The 19,345-nt window shown below is 43.1% G+C and overlaps 1 protein-coding gene across 13 annotated transcripts in view; it reads left to right on the forward strand.

Annotated features, from left to right (window-relative positions):
* Positions 1-19,345, forward strand: part of TRRAP (transformation/transcription domain associated protein) — a 136,256-nt gene that overhangs the window by 14,280 nt on the left and 102,631 nt on the right. For all 13 annotated transcript variants that reach the window (XM_034964495.3, XM_034964499.3, XM_034964498.3 and 10 more), the window contains exons 6-17: positions 1,235-1,318; positions 3,191-3,247; positions 5,156-5,281; positions 6,855-6,932; positions 7,112-7,200; positions 8,056-8,152; positions 10,813-10,951; positions 13,598-13,676; positions 16,099-16,333; positions 17,428-17,791; positions 17,882-17,979; positions 18,451-18,645. In XM_034964495.3, the coding sequence (XP_034820386.1) occupies positions 1,235-1,318; positions 3,191-3,247; positions 5,156-5,281; positions 6,855-6,932; positions 7,112-7,200; positions 8,056-8,152; positions 10,813-10,951; positions 13,598-13,676; positions 16,099-16,333; positions 17,428-17,791; positions 17,882-17,979; positions 18,451-18,645 (1,641 nt within the window). The remainder of the gene's footprint in view (positions 1-1,234; positions 1,319-3,190; positions 3,248-5,155; positions 5,282-6,854; positions 6,933-7,111; positions 7,201-8,055; positions 8,153-10,812; positions 10,952-13,597; positions 13,677-16,098; positions 16,334-17,427; positions 17,792-17,881; positions 17,980-18,450; positions 18,646-19,345) is intronic.

The following is a 19,345-nucleotide window of genomic DNA, read 5'->3' on the forward strand; positions in this document are numbered from 1 at the left end:
CCGTATGTAAAACTTTCACTGATTTTTCTTATGGTAAATTTCAGCATTATACAACTGTTTTATCTTTCTCCCAAATTCCAAGTCACATGAGTAAAAATTTTTCTTAATGTCCCTTTTCCCCCATTTCCTCCACTCAGAAAGATTACTTAATTGAAAATCATTGTTTGAGTTACTGAGGAATTGGCCAGACATAGTAGGTACTTTGAAACGGTTGCGGATGGTGAGCCGGGTGCGGGCCCACAGACGCCCAGTGAGTGGCTCACTTGTATTGTTCTTTCCGTGTGTATCTCCAGTGTGGCGCATCATACCTAGTACATGCTCATAAAGAGTATCTCACATCCTTGGGGTGAATCCATCTGGTACCTCCAAATTGTTTTCTTGCTTCTCTTAGTCTTTCTTTTTTTTTTCTTTTTTGAGATGAAGTCTTGGCCCAGGCTGGAGTGCAGTGGTGTGATCTTGGTTCACTGCATCCTCCACCTCCTGGGTTCAGGTGATTGTCCTGCCTCAACCTCCCGAGTAGCTGGGATTACAGGCCCGTGCCACCATGCCTAGCGGATTTTTGTATTTTTAGTAGAGATGGGGTTTCGCCATGTTGGTCAGGCTTGTCTTGAACTCCTGACCTTGTGATCCACCCGCTTTGGCCCCCAAAGTGTTCGGATTACAGGCTTGAGCCACCTCGCCCAGCCCTCTTAATCTTGATGCAATTAGATTTCAGTCGTGTTTCTGGGCCCCTTGGAAAGATGAGCTTGGATTCTGTCTTGGCTGGGGCGCTTTGTTGCTGTGTCATGTCAGCCACAGTGCTTAACCCCTGAGATTCCACGCCCTCACAGGTCAAATGTAGATGGAACCCCATCCTCACAGAGCATTTGTAAGGTGCTTAGCACAGGGTCCAGTCCTTGGCACTTGCCCAATAATTCTTTCCTGGTCTTTTCACAATATTGTCCAACAATGGAAAGTGTCATTTGGGCCATGAAGTCCTTAGCTCCTGGTGCCACTTTCCACGAAGGCCAGTGAAGCCCCTGTCCAGGTTACTCATGCAGAGCTGGCTGGTGGGATTCCCTTCTGGTGGTGCACCGAAGCTTTCTGTCTGGGACAGCTGTGTTCTGTGAGCTGATGAATTTTCAGCAAATCCAATAGTTGGTTGATGGAAAGTGTGTGTGCAGAAACTGCTGAGAAAATTAGCCTTTAAAGTGAGTCTTCAGAAGTATAACTTTCTTTAAATGCTTTTTTTTAGACAGAAAATGAAGAAAATGTTCTTATTTGTCTAAGAATAATTATTGAGCTACACAAACAGTTCAGGCCACCGATCACACAAGAAGTAAGTTGTTTAAAATCCTTATAGCATTTATAAAGTGTGTCAACATGTTCCTTCTGTGAAATTTTTTGCTCTCTCAAAGTTGGCTGAACACATACTGTTTTCAAGTGTAGAAATACAGCCTAAGTTTGGGGCAATTCTTTATGAGTTTAACAGTGACTTAAAAAAATGTTATTATCAATACTTTGCTAAATTGGTTCAGTAGTTGAAATGTATTAAATGACCAAACTGACAGGTTATTTGGGCTGTTCTGGTATTTATGCGTATGATGTACAAGTCATTGTATGTTGTACAGGGATTAAGATGTGGGCTCTGAAGCCAGAGCCGGGTTTGAATCTCACCTCTGCAATTCAGTAGCTGTGTGACATTGGTTAAGTTTGTAACCTTTTGGAGATTTTTCTGTAAAGTGACAGTAATCATAGTATGTCCTTAAAATGTCATTTGAGGAATTAGACATAAAGTTTAAAGTTCTTAGCACAGTGATTGGCATCTACCTATACAGTAAGCAGCAAGTATGCATTTACCATAATTATGTCTTCTCTGATGATAACCTAAATAAGTGCCTGTTATAGACGATTTAAGGTAGAAATTATTTATTAAAATTAAAAATTATTTATTGAATTAAATAACTTAAAATAGAAATTAAAAGCATAAAGATGAAATAGGATTCCTACCATCTCAAAAACAGGATTTTATGTCTTGGTGATTTTCTTTCCTTTCCTTTCTCTTTTCTTTTGTTGTTTTTTTTTAGATGAGTCTTCCTCTGTTGCTCAGGCTGGAGTGCAGTGGCGCAATCTTGGCTCACTGCAACCTCCGCTTCCCGGATTCAAGCAATTCTCCTGTCTCAGCCTCCCCAAGTAGCTGGGACTACAGGCTTATGCCAGCACACCCAGCTAATGGTTTTTTTTTTTTTTTCTTTGTATTTTTAGTAGAGATGGGGTTTCACCATGTTGCCAAGCTGGTCTGTAACTCCTGACCTCATGTGATCCGCCTGCCTCAGCCTCCCAAAGTGCTGGGATTACAGGCATGAACCGCCATGCCCGGCCTTTTCTTTCCTTTTTCTCACCTTAATGTTTTTGTATATTTTCTACATAATTGTGGTAATACTGTATATAACATCTTATAGCTTGATCATGTTAAGTGTAAGCATTTTCACAGTCATAAAAAATTCTATATACAATTTTTAAAAAAATTTTTGTAGAGACAGAGTCTGTCTATGTTGCCCAGGCTGGTCTCAAACTCCTGACCTCAAGTGATCCTCTAGTCTCGGCCTCCCAAAGTGTCAGGATTGTAGGCATGAGCCACTGTGCCCATCCACAATTATTTTTTAATGGGTACATAGTATTCTTTCTTATGGGTGTCCTTATTTCTGGGTATTGAAGGTATTTCAAATTTCTTATTTTAATGGTTATTATGGAATACCTTTGTTTACTGTTCAAATTATTTCATAGACTAGCTTTGTAGGAGAATTACCAAGGCAAAGGCATTGAAGTGTTAATGCTCCTGTGTTAAGCTGATTTCTAGGAAGGTTTCAGTGGTTTACGGCCCCACAGTATATGAGAGTCTTTCTCTCATTCCATCCTATCAGGCATTGTGTATTACTATTTTGTGAAAGGCAAAAACTGGCATTTATTTTAAATTTCAACTCTTTGCTCTTCCTGAATCAGAAACTTGTTTTCTGTTTATCAGTCCTTTATATTTACTTATTTTGTTTGTTTGTTTACATCCATTGCCTATTTGTATCTTGAGCCCACCATTTTCCTTACCTCTCTTATGAGTTCTTATGTAGTAAGACAATTACAACTTTTCTTATTTATTATGGGTATTTTCTGTTTATGAATATCTTCCTATAACGAAAGTGTCTGCTTTTTTTAGATTCATCATTTTCTGGATTTTGTGAAACAGATTTACAAGGAGCTTCCAAAAGTAGTGGTATGTTTTTACTTTGGTTTTAATTAGTTATATTTGTTTATACTTCCTTATTCCAAAAAGACTTTAGAACAGTTGGGTTGCAGAAATAGTGTGTGGGGAGGGGTTACTATTTTAGAATGGGGAATGTTTAGCAATGGTTAGAAACTGGGTTGATAAGTCAGCCATTCAAAAAAGTAGCTTTTTTAGTTTTTCTGTTTCACTTAAGTACTTTTTTTGTACATAAAGGCAATATGTTTTTATTGTAGAAATTTTGGAAAAATAATTGTCATAATTCATTTACTGGTAAGCAACCATTGACATGGAGGTTTTGCTTTTGGTTTTCACTTTGTGCATTTTAAAGACAGTTGAGTTTACAGGCTCGAAGACTTTTTGGGGAGGTGGTGTATATTTTCAGTTTTTTTTTTAAATTTTACTAACTTTTTTTTTTATCTCATTAAGAACTCTTTATAAGCAGTGCCACAATATACAGGTTTGTGGAGTAGAGGAGGAAAATCTCCTCATCTCCTTCCTGCTTATTAGAAGTAAACACTCTTGCCAGTTTGGAATAGCTTCTTCCAGACTCTTCTTCTGGGAATCATAATTCTTTTTTTTTTTTTTTGGCTGGGGGTGCGGGGGTACGGGGTCTCTGTCTGCCCAGGCTGGAGTATAGTGGCGTGATCTCTGCTCACCACAGCCTCCCCCTTCTGAGTTCAAGCAGTTCTCCTGCCTCAGCCTCCCAAGTAGCTGGGATTACAGGCGTGCGGCACCCACCCAGCTAATTTTGTATTTTTAGTAGAGGCTGGTCTTGAACTCCTGACCTCAGGTGATCCACCCACCTCAGCCTCCCAGAGTGCTGGGATTACAGACGTGAGCCACTGCACCCAGCCTAAAGATTTCTTTTTTAATCTTTAAAAAGTTTTTAAATTGATATAAGATAAAATTGACTCTTTTTTGGCATTTAAAGGATTTCAGTCTGGGGAGAATGTATAAAACTTAAAATTAGTGACTTTGAGTTGTCAAGTCCTGCTACCTGCCCTCCTGTCAAAGCCCGAGCGCTGCTTTTCATAGGCAGCTGCCTTGTTGAACGTGAAACCCCAAATCCACTGAGAGCGAAGGTTGGCAGTGAGGTCCTGGCTTTTAAAAATGTCCTGTGTTTTGGCCAGGGGCAGTGGCTCACCCCTGCAATCCCAGTACTTTGGGAGGCCCAGGTGGGTGGATCACCTGATGCTGGGAGTTCGAGACCAGCTTGGCCAACATGGTGAAACCCCGTCTCTACTAAAAATACAAAAATTAGCCAAGCATGGTGGTGCGCGCCAGTAATCTCAGCTACTTGGGAGGCTGAGGCGGGAGAATCACTTGAACCTAGGAGGTGGAAGTTGCAGTGAGCCAAGATCATACCACTGCACTCCAGCCTGGGCAACAGAGCGAGACTCTGTCTCAAGAAAGAAGAAAAAATGTCCTGTGTTTTGCTTGTTCCCTCTTTGATGTCTGTTTAGAGAGTGAAAAATTAATCAGTGGGGACTGCCAGCTCATAGTTTCTTCCCAGGAGGGATGGAGTGCTTTCTTTCCTGCCTTACTGTGGTAGGAATGTAATACGGTTTGTATTTAATCATTTATTAGCCAGGGCAAAAAGAGTAGAAAATACTTTTAGGCAAGCTTTGTCTTCTGTTGTTGAAGATGGAGAACATGGTCCCTGTCGTGTTATTTTTATGGTCCTGTGGGAAGAGTAAACGTCTAGTGTGTGTTGGTTTAGGCTTTAAGGGGCATTGGAAAATGAATGGCTGAGCCTAAATACTGTGGAGTTGGTGCAGCATAAAAATGTAGAACATGCTGTTTTTTTCCACCAAAGAGTCAAGCGTCTTTTTTTTTTTTTTTGAATGAATATTGGGTTTGACTTTAGGAAAAAATATTTTTATGACTTTTATGTAGAACCGCTACTTTGAGAACCCTCAAGTGATCCCCGAGAACACAGTGCCTCCCCCAGAAATGGTTGGTATGATAACAACGATTGCTGTGAAAGTCAACCCGGAGCGTGAAGACAGTGAGACTCGAACAGTGAGTGTTTTGCTGAGTTATTTCTACCCGTGGCTCCTGTAGTTTCGGATACTGGCCTGTTAAACCATTTTTTTTTCTTTTTTTTTCTCTTAAATACTTGGAGGCATTTAAGACAAACGTGTGTGCCTGGCAAAGCATCACTGGTCCTTCTCTGCAGCCTGGGAGGGGTGAAAGTGACCTGTTGGGTGTCATTGATGCCCGGCTAGAAAGATAAGGTTGTTGTTGAAACCCAGAATCACCCTGCTGGGAAGAGCAGCAGACCAGGTGTGGGATGTCTGTTCTGTCCCTTAGCTTTGAGTCTTTTGACATTAATAAAGTCCCTTAAACTATAGATAAAAGCATATAGCTCAGTGACTGAGAGTGTGGGCTCTAGGACAGAGAGCTCCAGTACAATGTCCTGGCCCCACTGGGGTTTTCTGACTCCAAGAAAGTTAATGAACCTGCGTTCTGACCTTATTTTTCCTCTCATTATCTGAAAAACCTGTCTCACGGACTTTGTGAAGGTAATGCTGGCATGGTCCGCAGGTAATGTATCATATATTTGTGGTGTCTGCCACATAGGTAACATGTTTTGAGCACTTACTATGACAATTTTTGTGATTGAATTATTATCCATGTTTGTTTTTCTGAAATGGTTGTGCAGAGTGTTTCAGTTGTGCTAGGATGAACAAGAAACTTTGAGTAACGCTTTCCTCCTTTTGTTGTTCTTAGTTAGAAATTTGTTTTCTGAGTATCATTCCTTTGTATTTTCTTTTTTCCTTGTCTGTTCATATCCATTGCCCATCTGTATTTTGAGCCTGACATTTTCCTTGTTTCATGAGTCCTTATATATTAGGACTGTTGAACTTTTCTATATTGTAAGCATTTTCTGTTTATAAATATCTTTGAATAAAACTGCTGAGTAAATTGTACTTTGTGCTGTTCTTTTAAATAAGTGAAGTCATAGGCATTCATTTTAAAAATTTCTCAGATGATTTGAATCTCCAAGTTTGGACATAGTTTCCTGAACTTTTTACAAATGATTATGTAGAAAAATATGCAAACCTTTAGGCCGGGCACGGTAGCACACACCTGTAATCCCAGCACTTCGGGAGACCGAGGTGGGCAGATCACCTGAGGTCAGGAGTTTGAGACCAGCCTGGCCAACATGGCAAAACCGCATCTCTACTAAAAAACACAAAAATTAGCTGGGCGTGGTGGTTCATGCCTGTAATCCCAGCTACTCAGGAGGCTGAGGCAGGAGAATGGCTTGAACCCAGGAGGCGGAGGCTGTAGTGAGCCAAGATCGCACCACTGCATTCCAGCCTGGTGACAAGAGCAAGACTCCATCTCAAAAAAAAAAAAAAAAAGAAAACCTTCATATTGAATTGTATTAAATGATAGTTCTGCATACTTTGTTTTCAACATAGTTTGGATCTTTCATCAGTTTGGATCTTTCATCACAAATATTTACAAAGAGGTGTCACTGTTTTCCGTTCTCTCTCTTTCAGTGGGTGATGCTCAGTGGGCACTGGTGGGGGCTATTTTAAATGCCACAATGGTAACCCAGGTCCTACCCATTTCTGTCTTCCAGCATTCCATCATTCCGAGGGGATCACTTTCTCTGAAAGTGTTGGCAGAATTGCCCATTATTGTTGTTTTAATGTATCAGGTATGTGTATTGCTCATTAGTCTCTTGGGTTTTGGGCTTCTTATAAGAAAATTGGCATCTGGGGCAAAAAGATGTGTATAATACACACATGCTAAATAATGTGATGATTCTTTGGTATGCCAAATTTTGTCGCCACAGCAGAGTGTCAATGTATGAAAATCTGGTATGTTTGCTTTTAGCTCTACAAACTGAACATCCACAATGTTGTTGCTGAGTTTGTGCCCTTGATCATGAACACCATTGCCATTCAGGTGTCTGCACAAGCGAGGTGAGGCGTCACTGTAGCCGGCTGCCACAGTGCCTGGATTCCAAGTAAAAATACACTTGCTGTTGTCATTCTTAAGACATGAAAATTATGAGTGATCAAATTTTGGTAAAATTATATGCACTGTTGACTTTCTGCACCTGTGTTTCAGGGATGACAGTTGTAGCTATTTTCGTTCTTAATTTGGAAAGATGAGATAATAGCTCGTATTCTGGTGTGTTGTAAATTAAAAATGTCGTCAGGCATTACCGTGCTCAATGACAGCTATGGCATGTCCAAGCCTTGCTCACCTTCAAGACTTTGTTCTTGCTGATTGTTCAGCTTGAGTGCTAGAATGTTCTTTACACCCTCAGTTCCCCATCAGCCTTCATCTCCAGATAGGCTGTGTTCATCCTTTGAAGCCTCTCGGTGAAGCCTTTTCTCAAACCTAAGGACGTTCCTCCTGAGACTGTCTTCATGCACCCTCTGACTTGGAGCCTGTCTGGCTGTGTCATTTGAGGGCAGCATCTGAGGAGGAATCTTCTTTGGCCATCGCCACGGCCCTAGTCGGGGTCTTGCACTGAGCAGATGTTACACGAATTCTTTCTGCGGATTGAGTAGAACGGCCTGGCACTGGCTTTGTGGGATTCACATTGTAACTGCTATGGAATGGGCTGGAGAACTGGTTGGTGTGTTTCCTTAAAACTTTTATGTTATTTGGAATTGCACGAAAAGTGTAGACACCTTTGCTATTGTTGCTGTGTTGTTTGGGTCTGTGTGGAAATCAATCTTTTGGGTTTAATAATGGTTACAGGCTTTTAATTAATACTAACATCACTCATAATTGAGAGGTAATATTTTTGTTCTCTTCTTATTCAGGCAACATAAGCTTTACAACAAGGAGTTGTATGCTGACTTCATTGCTGCTCAGATTAAAACATTGTCATTTTTAGCTTACATTATCAGGATTTACCAGGTAAGGTCATTGACTTTTATGTCAGGTTTATTGAGATAGTTTACATACAATAAAATTCACCTTTTGTGGGTATACAGTTCTAGGAATTGACAAATATTGGTAATCATTACTAACACATCAAAATACGGTACATTTCCATCAACCTCCAAAATTCCATTGTTATATATTTGTTGTCAGTTTCTTCCCACCACCTCCATTCCTTGGCATACACACCGATTTATTTGGTCCACATAGTTTTGTCCTTTCTAGAATGTCATCTAAATGGAAATGTCCAGTGTCTAGCTCTGCAACCTTTTGAGTCTGGCTTCTTTCACTTAGCAGTAATGTGGAGATAGGACCTTGTTTTACTGATTACTTTTTATTGCTGTGTAGTTGTCTTTGCTTGGCAGCCTTAACAAAAATCCCATAGCCTAGGTTGCTTACACGGTAGCAATTGTCTCACAGTTCTGGAGGCTGGAAGTCTGAGATCAAGGTTCTGGTTTCTGCTGAGGGCTTTCTTCCTGCCTTGCAGACAGCTGCCTTCTGCTGTGTCCTCACAATGGCGAACAGAGAGGGAGAGTTCTCTCCTCTTACACGACCACAGTCCTGCCAGATAACGGCTGCAGCCCTATGACCTCACTGAACTTTCATCCCCTCCTGAAGACTCTGTGTCCAGATACAGTCACATTTGGAGTTGGGGCTTTCACATGGGAATTTTAAGGGGATGCAGCTCAATCCACAGCAGTAGAATCCCATTGTGTGGATGTATCATGGTGTGTGTTTATCCATTCACCAGTTGATGAGTATTCAGATTATTTCTAATGTTTTTGAAAACAGCTTTATTATTTACTTACTATTTTTTGAGATAGAATCTCACTCTGTTGCCCAGGGTGGAGTGCAGTGGCACAATCTCAACTCACTGTAGCCTCTGCCTCACTGGTTCAAGCTATTCTTGTGCCTCAGCCACTCGAGTAGCTAGGATTACAGGCATGCACTACCATGCCTGGCTAATATTTGTATTTTTTGTAGAGGTGAGGTTTGGCCATGTTGCCCAGCCTGGTCTTGAACCCCTGGCCTCAAGTGATCTGCCCACCTCAGCCTCCCACGGTGCTGGGATTACAGGCATGAGCCAGGCCTAAAAACAGCGTTATTGAGATATAGTTTATGTATCATAAAGTTCCCCCTCTTTAAGTGTACAATTAAGTGGTTTTTAGTTTAGCCACAGATTTGTACCATTACCACCATCCAATTTTAGAATAATGTCATCATCCCAAAAAGAAATCCTGTCCCATCAGCAGCCTTCCTTGACTACGTGCTCTTGGCAACCACGATTGTACTTTCTGTCTTTACGGATTTGCCTGTTTCATTTTTGGCCATTATTAATAAAGCAACTATACACATTTACATGCAGATTTTTGTATGGACATATTTGGTTCATTGACTTTTGCTGCTGTTAGAAGTTGTGTGTTGTGGCAGCTAGGTGTGAGAGAGATTGGGATTTAAAAGGCATTATCAGTAAAACTGATGAATTTCTGGGTGCTTTTCTGAGGAGACTGTATGGTGGATTTTTGTTTCATTTTTTCATGCATAGTTGTGTTCTTATTTAAATCATGAGAACTTGAAGGAAAAAATACCTTATCTCCTTTTAGTGTTTTTGAAAAGAATTCTTATATGATTGTTCTATAGTATGGAATAAATTCAGTACTGATCTATATCAATGGAATTGGATTATAATTTATGCTTTTTGTATGGCTTTTATTTCAGAAAAATAAAAATTAAAGAGCTGAATTGTTTAGAATAAAAACTACTTTTGAAAGCATTTGTAATCTTTTCCCCCTTAATTTTAATGCATACGATTAGATAATGATAGCTTACATGAAGAAAATGGAACATTTGGTGTCAAAAGTCAAATTAGGTACCCCTTGACATTTTAGTCAGCTTGCGTTATCTTGGTGAGTGGCCTTCTGCTGACACCGCAAAAGAAGATTGTGATTAGGGCCTGTTCTGAGTTGGCTCAAGTTGACTCCACTGTTGTTCACAACTTACATTAATGGGATGACTAAGTAAACAAGTAATTACCTTAAAAAAAATCTTAGAAGCCTGGCATGGTGGCTCATGCCTATAATCCCAGCAGGTGGGAGGATTGCTTGAGCCCAGGAGTTGGAGGCCAGCTCGGGTAACATAGCAAGACCCCCATTTCTAAAAAAAAAAAAAAAAAAGAAAGAAAATTAGTCAGGCATGGTGGTATGCACCCTTAGTCCCAGCTTCTGAGGTGGGAGGATGGCGTGAGCCCAGGAAGTCGAGGGTCACTTGAGTCAAGCTTAGTCTTAACGATTTTTTTTTTGGAGACAAGAGTCTCACTCTTTCATGCTGGAGTGCAGTGGCTTGATCTTGCCTCACTGCAGCCTTCTCCTCCCAGGTTCAAGTGATTCTTCTGCCTCAGCCTCCCAAGTAGCTGGGATTAAAGGCATGTGCCATCACACCCAGCTAATTTTTGTATTTTTAGTAGAGTTGGGGTTTCGCCATGTTGGCCAGGCTAGTCTTGATCTCCTGACCTCATGTGACCCACCCACCTCGGCCTCCCAAAGGTCTTACTGAATTTTTAAGAAGCTGATAACATTTGAATTTTTCTTAACACTCTCCTATCCGTGTAACTGTGTCATCTCACTCTGTTCTTACAGGAGTTGGTGACTAAGTATTCTCAGCAGATGGTGAAAGGAATGCTCCAGTTACTTTCAAATTGTCCAGCAGAGACTGCACACCTCAGAAAGGAGCTTCTGATTGCTGCCAAACACATCCTCACCACAGAGCTGAGAAACCGTACGTCCAGCCTGTCTTGTCTTGAATGCTGATGCTAGTCCTGTGGCCATCTTTGGGCACTCGGCTGACATTCCATAGTTGTGCTGTGAGGTTTCCATGTATCCTTGCTTCCTTCATTGCTGTCTTGGGTTCATTCTTTCCCCTCTTTTCTCTCCCTTTCTGCCTCCCTGTATTAGTCTGTTTTCACGCTGCTGATAAAGACATACCCGAGACTGGGCAATTTACAAGAAAAAGAGGTTTTATGGACTTACAGTTCCACATGGCTGGGGAGGCCTCACAGTCATGGCGGAAGGCAAGGACGAGCAAGTCACATCTTACGTGGATGGTGGCCCGCAAAGAGAGAGCTTGTGCAGGGAAACTCCCCTTTTTAAAACCATCAGATCTTAGCTGGGCACGGTTCTCGTGCCTCAGCCTCCCAAGTAGCAGAAATTACAGGCATCCACCACCACGCCTGGTTAATTTTTTTATTTTTAGTAGAGACGGGATTTCACCATGTTGGCCAGGCTGGTCTCGAACTCCTGACCTCAAGTGATGTGCCTGCCTCAGCCTTCCAAAGTGCTGGGACTACTGGTGTGAGCCACTGCACCCAACCTCTTTCCAGTACTCCTGCCATGAGTAAGAATTTTGGAGGTGTGTTGGGGACCTATGTAGCACAAGGATTCTTGTAGATCTGCTAACAGATTCGGCTGGGTGTGGTGGCTCACGTCTGTAATCCCAGCACTTAGGGAGGCCGAGGCGAGCGGATCACGAGGTCAGGAGATCGAGACCATCCTGGCTGACACGGTGAAACACCGTCTCTACTAAAAATACAAAAAATTAGCCAGGCGTGGTGGCGGGCGCCTGTAGTCCCAGCTGCTCGGGAGGCTGAGGCAGGAGAATGGTGTGAACCCAGGAAGGCAGAGTTTGCAGTGAGCCAAGATGGCGCCACTGTACTCCAACCTGGGCGACAGAGCAAGACTCCGTCTCAAAAAAAAAAAATCCTTTTCATGCTTACCAGGTCACCTCCTTCCCGTTACTGTACAAGCTAGCCCCTTCTGAGGGCATAAAGCTTGGTTTTAATCAGTGTTCACAGCTGCTAGCCAGAATTGCTGGCTTCTCAAGCTGCTGCTCTGCAGGGGTTGATCACGTTAGACTTTCGGGGTTCAGCTTTTAGTCTTCCCTTTTTTAAAACTCCGTTTACTAGTTGGCTTGATTTTTTTTTTTTAACAAGATATTATAGGATGGTTTATTTTGAAGCCTTTTAGTAGTTCCTGAGACTTAAATAGACATTAGCATCACATCTCAAAGTTTTAGTGGAAAGAAACATTTAGAGAATCATGTTAAATGTTAACTGTGTGTTACAGTTAAAACGTCCACTTCCACCAACATTTTCTCTTCACCTTACTTTTTTGGCACCTGCAACGTTATCAAGTGGTAACTCATTTTCACTCATTCTGAAGAGCCAGTGGTTTGAGAAAACCTGCCATTTTAACAAGTTCAGCATTTTCCTAGAGATTCTGGTTCTGGGTCATGGAAAGGATCTGGAAAGTAGTGGTCATGCAATTTCATCTCCTATCACTCCTCCCTCTGCTGGAGGTGTTCCCACCTCCCCAGCCAGTTCTCCACGTCACGGCTGAGCCCTTTGCATCCCTCTGTGCCTCCTTCATCTTGGCCACTTCACTGCAGCCTGCCTGGCCTGTTGCATCCTCTGACCTCAGAGGGGCCTGCTTGTGGCTGTTTCCATTTGGCTGTTCCTCCGTGTGCTGCCTGGCTGTGCAGTTACCTAGAGATGTGCATCTTGCACATTTCAGTGTCTGCATTTCTTTTATGCCTTTGACCCTCAATAGCTACGAGCTGGTGGGAAATGTACTTTATTTGACTTACTGCAGCTGGCTTTATGTCAGGCTTATTCCAGAACCTGAACATCCTTTGGGATGATTGTATTAATAGAACTCCCCAGGGGAAGTGTGGACATGCTGTCGCTGCCCCATCTGCACATCATCAGAAGCCTGAATTGTCCCTGAGTGGTGACCGGTTGTTTCTATAGAACCCTGGTTAGGTTCAGGCCTGCAAGGACGCAGAGAGTAAGTTTAGGGGTGGTTCCACCTGCAGGAATAGAGCAAGAGAGGAACCCCGGTGGGGATTCTGATGAGCATCATCCAGGGCATGCGGAACCGTAACCTGGGACTCATGCCTGTGAGAACATTGTAAAAACGCCTGGACCTTTGTAATTTACATAGAGAAACATCCTTAGGTCTTCTCAATATGCTTCAGGGTAGTAAAGGGGCATTTAGGAGATCCTGTTCCCTTGTCCAAACTGGTTGGGAGGGTGGTGACAATGTTTAAGGATGGTGGGATGTGCCCACAGTTAAGTATCAGAGGTGGGATCTCTGCCAGGGGACACCAAGCTGATTTATTCTTAATTTGATCTCTGACCCTGAACGTGACCCTGACTGCATCTTTGACAGCAGGTGGCTGGTGTGGCCCAGCAGAGCTGCTATGTTAGACTGAAATAGCACTTGTGCCTTTCTGGTCTCCTCTCTGTCCCTTTTCAGGTCTGGATTGCATATCAGACTGTGGGCTGGCTACTTCGAAAGCACTGTAAAGTAATTTAATGTGTGTAATTGGTTTTGTTAGTGATCTGTGCAATGGATGTTTGTCTTCTAGAGTTCATTCCTTGCATGGACAAGCTGTTTGATGAATCCATACTAATTGGCTCAGGATATACTGCCAGAGAGACTCTAAGGTATGAGATTAAACCAGTGATATCTGGTTGGTTAAATGCCAGGAGCATCAGTTACTGGCACTTCATGTTACAAGTGTTTCAATGAACACCGGCTGTTGAGCCTTGACACACCTGTTAGGTTAGCAATTGCAGGATTTTTGTTTTTGTTTTATTTATTTATTTATTTATTTATTTATTTATTTTGAGGCCGAGTCTCACTCTGTCACCCAGGCTGGAGTATAGCAGTGCAATCTTGGCTCACTGCAACTCTGCCTCCTGGGTTCAAGCAATTCTCCCTGCCTCAGCTGCCCGAGTAGCTGGGATTACAGGTGCCTACCACCATGCCTGGCTAATTTTTGTATTTTTAGTAGAGATGGGGTTTCGCCATGTTGGCCAGGCTGGTCTTGAACCCCTGACCTCAGGTGATCTGCCTGCCTCAGCCTCCCACATTGCTGGGATTACAGGCGTGAGGCACTGTGCCCAGCCAAGAATTGCAGGATTTTTGGAAAGCCCTTAGATTACTTTTTGTGCTTTAGCTTAAAGGAAGAAATCAGAGTAATCATCTTGATTTAAATTTTAGGTAAAACTTTATCTGACTTTATTACTGTTTTTTGCATTTTGTATAATGCATCTTTTTTTGTTAAAAAGAAATTTTTTTTTTTATAACCTACCAGGAAGATAGAAGGGAAGAAAACCTTTTTGTCCTGCACAGGGAGATGGAGTAATGTTGCTAATATCTTAATGTATGTCCGTATAATCTTGTTTCTTACACTTAAAAAAAAAAAAAAAGTAGTTGTGGCCAGGCACGGTGGCTCACGCCTATAATCCCAGCACTTTGGGAGGCCGAGGCGGGCAGCACCTGAGGTCGGGAGTTTGAGACCAGCCTGACCAACATGAAGAAACCCCATCTCTACTAAAAATACAAAATTAGCCAGGCGTGGTGGCGCGTGCCTGTAATCCCAACTAGTAGGGAGGCTGAGGCAGGGGAATTGCTTGAACCCAGGAGGTAGAGGTTGCAGTGAGCCGAGATCATGCCATTGCAATCTAGCCTGGGCAATAAGAGTGAAACTCTGTCTCAAAAAAAAAAAAAAAGTAGTGATAATGGTTACTATTTCTAAAGCAGAAAATTAACATTTAATCATCTTTACATTATAAAATGAATCAATATTTGTCATATTTTACTTCCAATAAGGAAGGCATGATGGATCTTTTAAAAAATGTTTAGGTTCCTTTGAATATGATGCAGTTTTCTCACTGTTTTCTATAGACAATGTTATAAAATATTAAGACATTTTTTGTAACTTGGGGTTGAACCTGCCTAGAATTGGACGTTAGATTATGTTACTCCTGCTCGAAGCCCTCCAGTGGCTTTCTGTAGTTCTTAGAGAAAACCCAAACTCTTGACCATAGCATTTGAGTCTCTGCGTGATTTGGCTCTGTCCACCTGTTCTACATCTTGTGTTGGTCCTTCCTCTCTGACTTGCTGCAGCTACACTGGCCCCTGCAGCTCCCCTCTCCAATCTGCTGCAGCACGCCGCCCCCTACAGCCCCCCTCCCTGACCTGCTTTAGCCATGCTGGCCCCTATAGCTTCCCTCTCTGACCTGCTGTAGCCATGCTGGCCCCTACAGCTGCCCTCCCTGATGTGCTGCAGCCACACTGGCCCCTATAGCTTCTTGGCTACTTCAGGCAGTTACCACCTCTGGGCCTTTATCTTTCCTGTTTCTTCCATCTGGAAATTTCCCTGGATTTTTGCCTTATGGCCCCTTTTTGTCCTTAAGATCTCAACTTCAGTGCCACCTCAAAGGAACTGTCCCTGGAACCCTGTTTAAGAATAGCTCGCCCCACTCATCTTTCTCATGTGCCCTTTTCACATCTCCCCCAGCACTTACTAACTTGTGTAGCTTATTTCTTTACTTGTGTGTTCTCTGCTGTAAGTAAGCTTCCTGAGGACTGGGGCTCTACTTGGGTCACTGGGGTGTCCCTGGCAGGCCCAGGATCTGGCACATGACAGGTGTCCTTGTGTTTAGTGAGGGAAAAAACTAGTAGCCTGAAAATTCTTACTGTGTCTCTGTAAAGTGGTCATCATATATAAAGATTGATTGACCCATCCTATTTATTTTTGAGCAACAAAACCCATTCAGTGCATGATCAAGCTGGTAATATTCCTCCTCGGCTTAGCTGTATGTGCCAGCATCTATTAGTAACTTTATGACGTGCACAAAGTTAACCTTTTAGCTTGGAAGGTAAAGATGGAGGTATCAGTACAAAACTTGAGCCCTCTTCTGTCATGTATCTGGGAGAGAGTAATGTGGTGAAAATGGGCCATGTAACTGTGCCGACCCAGGGGTGGTGTTCCTGGGGCAGATGGTGATATCCTTGGTGGCCTGCTGCAGCAGGCATGGCCACGTGGGAATGAGCACTAGTGGAGGTCTCTGCCCGCAGGCCCCTCGCCTACAGCACGCTGGCCGACCTCGTGCACCATGTCCGCCAGCACCTGCCCCTCAGCGACCTCTCCCTCGCCGTCCAGCTCTTCGCCAAGAACATCGACGATGAGTCCCTGCCCAGCAGCATCCAGACCATGTCCTGCAAGCTCCTGCTGAACCTGGTGGACTGCATCCGTTCCAAGAGCGAGCAGGAGAGTGGCAATGGGAGAGACGTCCTGATGCGGATGCTGGAGGTACCAGCTCTTCTGAGAGTATCATCCATCCTGCACTCTATCCTGTTTGTGGCTAAACCTTTTTTTTTTTTTTTTTGAGACAGATCCTTGCTCTGTTGCCTAGGCTGAAGTGCAGTGGCGTGATCTCAGCTCACTGCAACCTCTGCCTCCTGGGTTCAAGTGATTCTCATGCCTCAGCCTCCCAGGTAGCTGGGATTATAGGCATGCACCATCATGCCCAACTAACATTTTGTATTTTAGTAGAGACAGGGTTTTCCCATGTTGACCAGGCTGGTCTCGAACTCCTGGCCTCAAGTGATCCTCCTGCCTCAGCCTCCCAAAGTGCTGGGATTACAGGCGTGAGCCACCATGCCGGACTTGTGGCCAAACTTGAACCCGTGCTGTAGGGGCGGCTTGATTGCTAGGCTTGATCCCAGGAGTTAGACCACCTAGGTTCAGACCCAGGCTCCCCAGATGCTTCACTTCTGTGCTCCAGTTTTTTCATCTTTTCACTTGGGGTGATGATATCTGCCTCATAGGATCCCTGTGGGAGTTAAATCAGGCAGCGCTTGAAAGCTCTTAGCACACTTCCTGGCAAGTAATTAGGAGAGTTATTTTCTGGGGGCATAGTACCCAAGTGCTAGACTGGCTGTGGACCTCTCTGGGGAGACACCCAGAGTGTGAGGGATGTGATTCCTGAGCCCCGGGGGTGGTGGCGGGGCCCTGGTGGGACGAGGCCTGTAGTCCTGGATGAAATCCAGGCCCTGCTTGTCAGGCCAGTCACTCAGCCTTCCTGAGCCAGACTCTGCACATGCAAAACAGATATGGTATTGGGAGTAAATCGGCACCTTTCTTTTCCTTTACACGTGGCACAAAGGAGGTGCCCAGATGTTACCAGCCTTCCACCAGTTTTGTTGGGTTGGTGCGAAAGTAACTGCAGTTTCATCAGAAGTAATGGCAAAAACTGCAATTCCTTTGACACCAACCTCATAGAAAAGCAGCATGACTTGAGCAGCTGGTGTCAGTCCCATCTTATTTTACTGTGATCTGAGCAGTATTTGGCCTGTTGAAGAAGAATAATTCTGTCTTCCCTCTTGAATTTCTCTTCCCGTTAGGTTTTCGTTCTCAAATTCCACACAATTGCTCGGTACCAGCTCTCTGCCATTTTTAAGAAGTGTAAGCCTCAGTCAGAACTTGGAGCCGTGGAAGCAGCTCTGCCTGGGGTGCCCACTGCCCCTGCAGCTCCTGGCCCTGCTCCCTCCCCAGCCCCTGTCCCTGCCCCACCTCCACCCCCGCCCCCACCCCCACCTGCCACCCCTGTGACCCCGGCCCCCGTGCCTCCCTTCGAGAAGCAAGGAGAAAAGGACAAGGAAGACAAGCAGACATTCCAAGTCACAGACTGTCGAAGTTTGGTCAAAACCTTGGTGTGTGGTGTCAAGACAATCACGTGGGGCATAACATCATGCAAAGCACCTGGTGGTAATTCTGCTCTTCAGTTATGTAGACAAACAATAGTTTTCATAAAGTGAGTTTTATTCAAGCTAACTTAATATACTTTCTCTTTTCCAGAAGCTCAGTTCATTCCCAACAAGCAGTTACAACCCAAAGAGACACAGATTTACATCAAACTTGTGAAATATGCAATGCAAGCTTTAGATATTTATCAGGTAAGGAAGTGCCCTCCAGCCAGGCTTTCACATATGGAAAGTACCTCTTAGTATTAGAGGTGATAGTGATGGGGTGGCAGTGAGAGCTGTTAGTATTTGGATGGTCCACAGTATTTGTATACCCAGATGTGTTTTGTTCCACAACATAGCACTGCGTTTATGTGGGAATTCTTATTTATAAGAGTCTATGTGCATTTTTGTGGGGCAGATAGTGTAAACGGAATGCAATAAAAATGTAAGACTTAAGTTTAATAATTTTTTTCATGGTCTGAACACCTAGAGGTTTTTTTTTTTTAATTCTTTGCCAAAATTAAGGTGAGAAAGGAGAATTTAAAAGGTTTTGGAGGGGGACATTTGTTACCTAATTTAAGTGCTCTATTTTAAGTATGCAGCTGATCTGGTTACGTAATGGAACATATTCAGAGAGGTTCAGTTTTAATGCCCATGGGCGGCTTTTTTCCCCTGTATTAGGTCCAGATAGCAGGAAATGGACAGACATACATCCGCGTGGCCAACTGCCAGACTGTGAGAATGAAAGAGGAGAAGGAGGTATTGGAGCATTTCGCTGGTGTGTTCACAATGATGAACCCCTTAACGTTCAAAGAAATCTTCCAAACTACGGTCCCTTATATGGTGGAGAGAATCTCAAAAAATTATGCTCTTCAGGTATAAAACTCCTTTTTTTATGTTGTTTGAACATTACAATTCTTTGTTTATGTCTTAAATACTTTTTCATTTATTTCAAGGATTTTAAAAATAATGTAGCCAAAGATGTGCTTATAGCTCAAAATTTAAAGAAATATTAGGCCATAATGTCTTGAAACAATTCTTAGAAGATTCAAATGCTTTGGATCAGTTCCTTTTGTTAGTAGAAATAAATATGTGGGCCAGGTGCAATGGCTCATGCCTGTAATCCCAGCACTTTAGGAGGCCGGGGATTGCTTGAGCCCAGGAGTTTGAGATCAGCCTGGGCAACAATGGTGAAACCCATCTCTACAAAAAATACAAAAATTAGCTGGGTGTGGTGGCACACACCTGTAGTCTTAGTTACTTGGGAGGTTGAGGCAGGAGGATTGTTTGAGCCCAGGAGGTTGAGGCTGCAGTGAGCTGAGATCGCACCGCTGCACTCCAGCCTGGGTGACAGAGCGAGACCCCCATCTCAAAATCTCAAAAAAAAAAAAAAAATGCATTAAGTGTATTTGATGATGAGGATGAAATAACAGATTACATCATTGAAGTGAACTGCCCTGCTCAGTGCTCAGTAAACCCGTTTCATTTTTTTCCTTTGGTGGATAATTAAATTTCTTGGAGTGTGTGATACAGGCTTGGTTTTATGTTTTTTGAAAGCTTACTACTTTGTCTTAAA

This window comes from Pan paniscus, chromosome 6 (genome assembly GCF_029289425.2).
Source record: "Pan paniscus chromosome 6, NHGRI_mPanPan1-v2.0_pri, whole genome shotgun sequence".
Classification (NCBI taxonomy): Eukaryota; Metazoa; Chordata; class Mammalia; order Primates; family Hominidae; genus Pan; species Pan paniscus.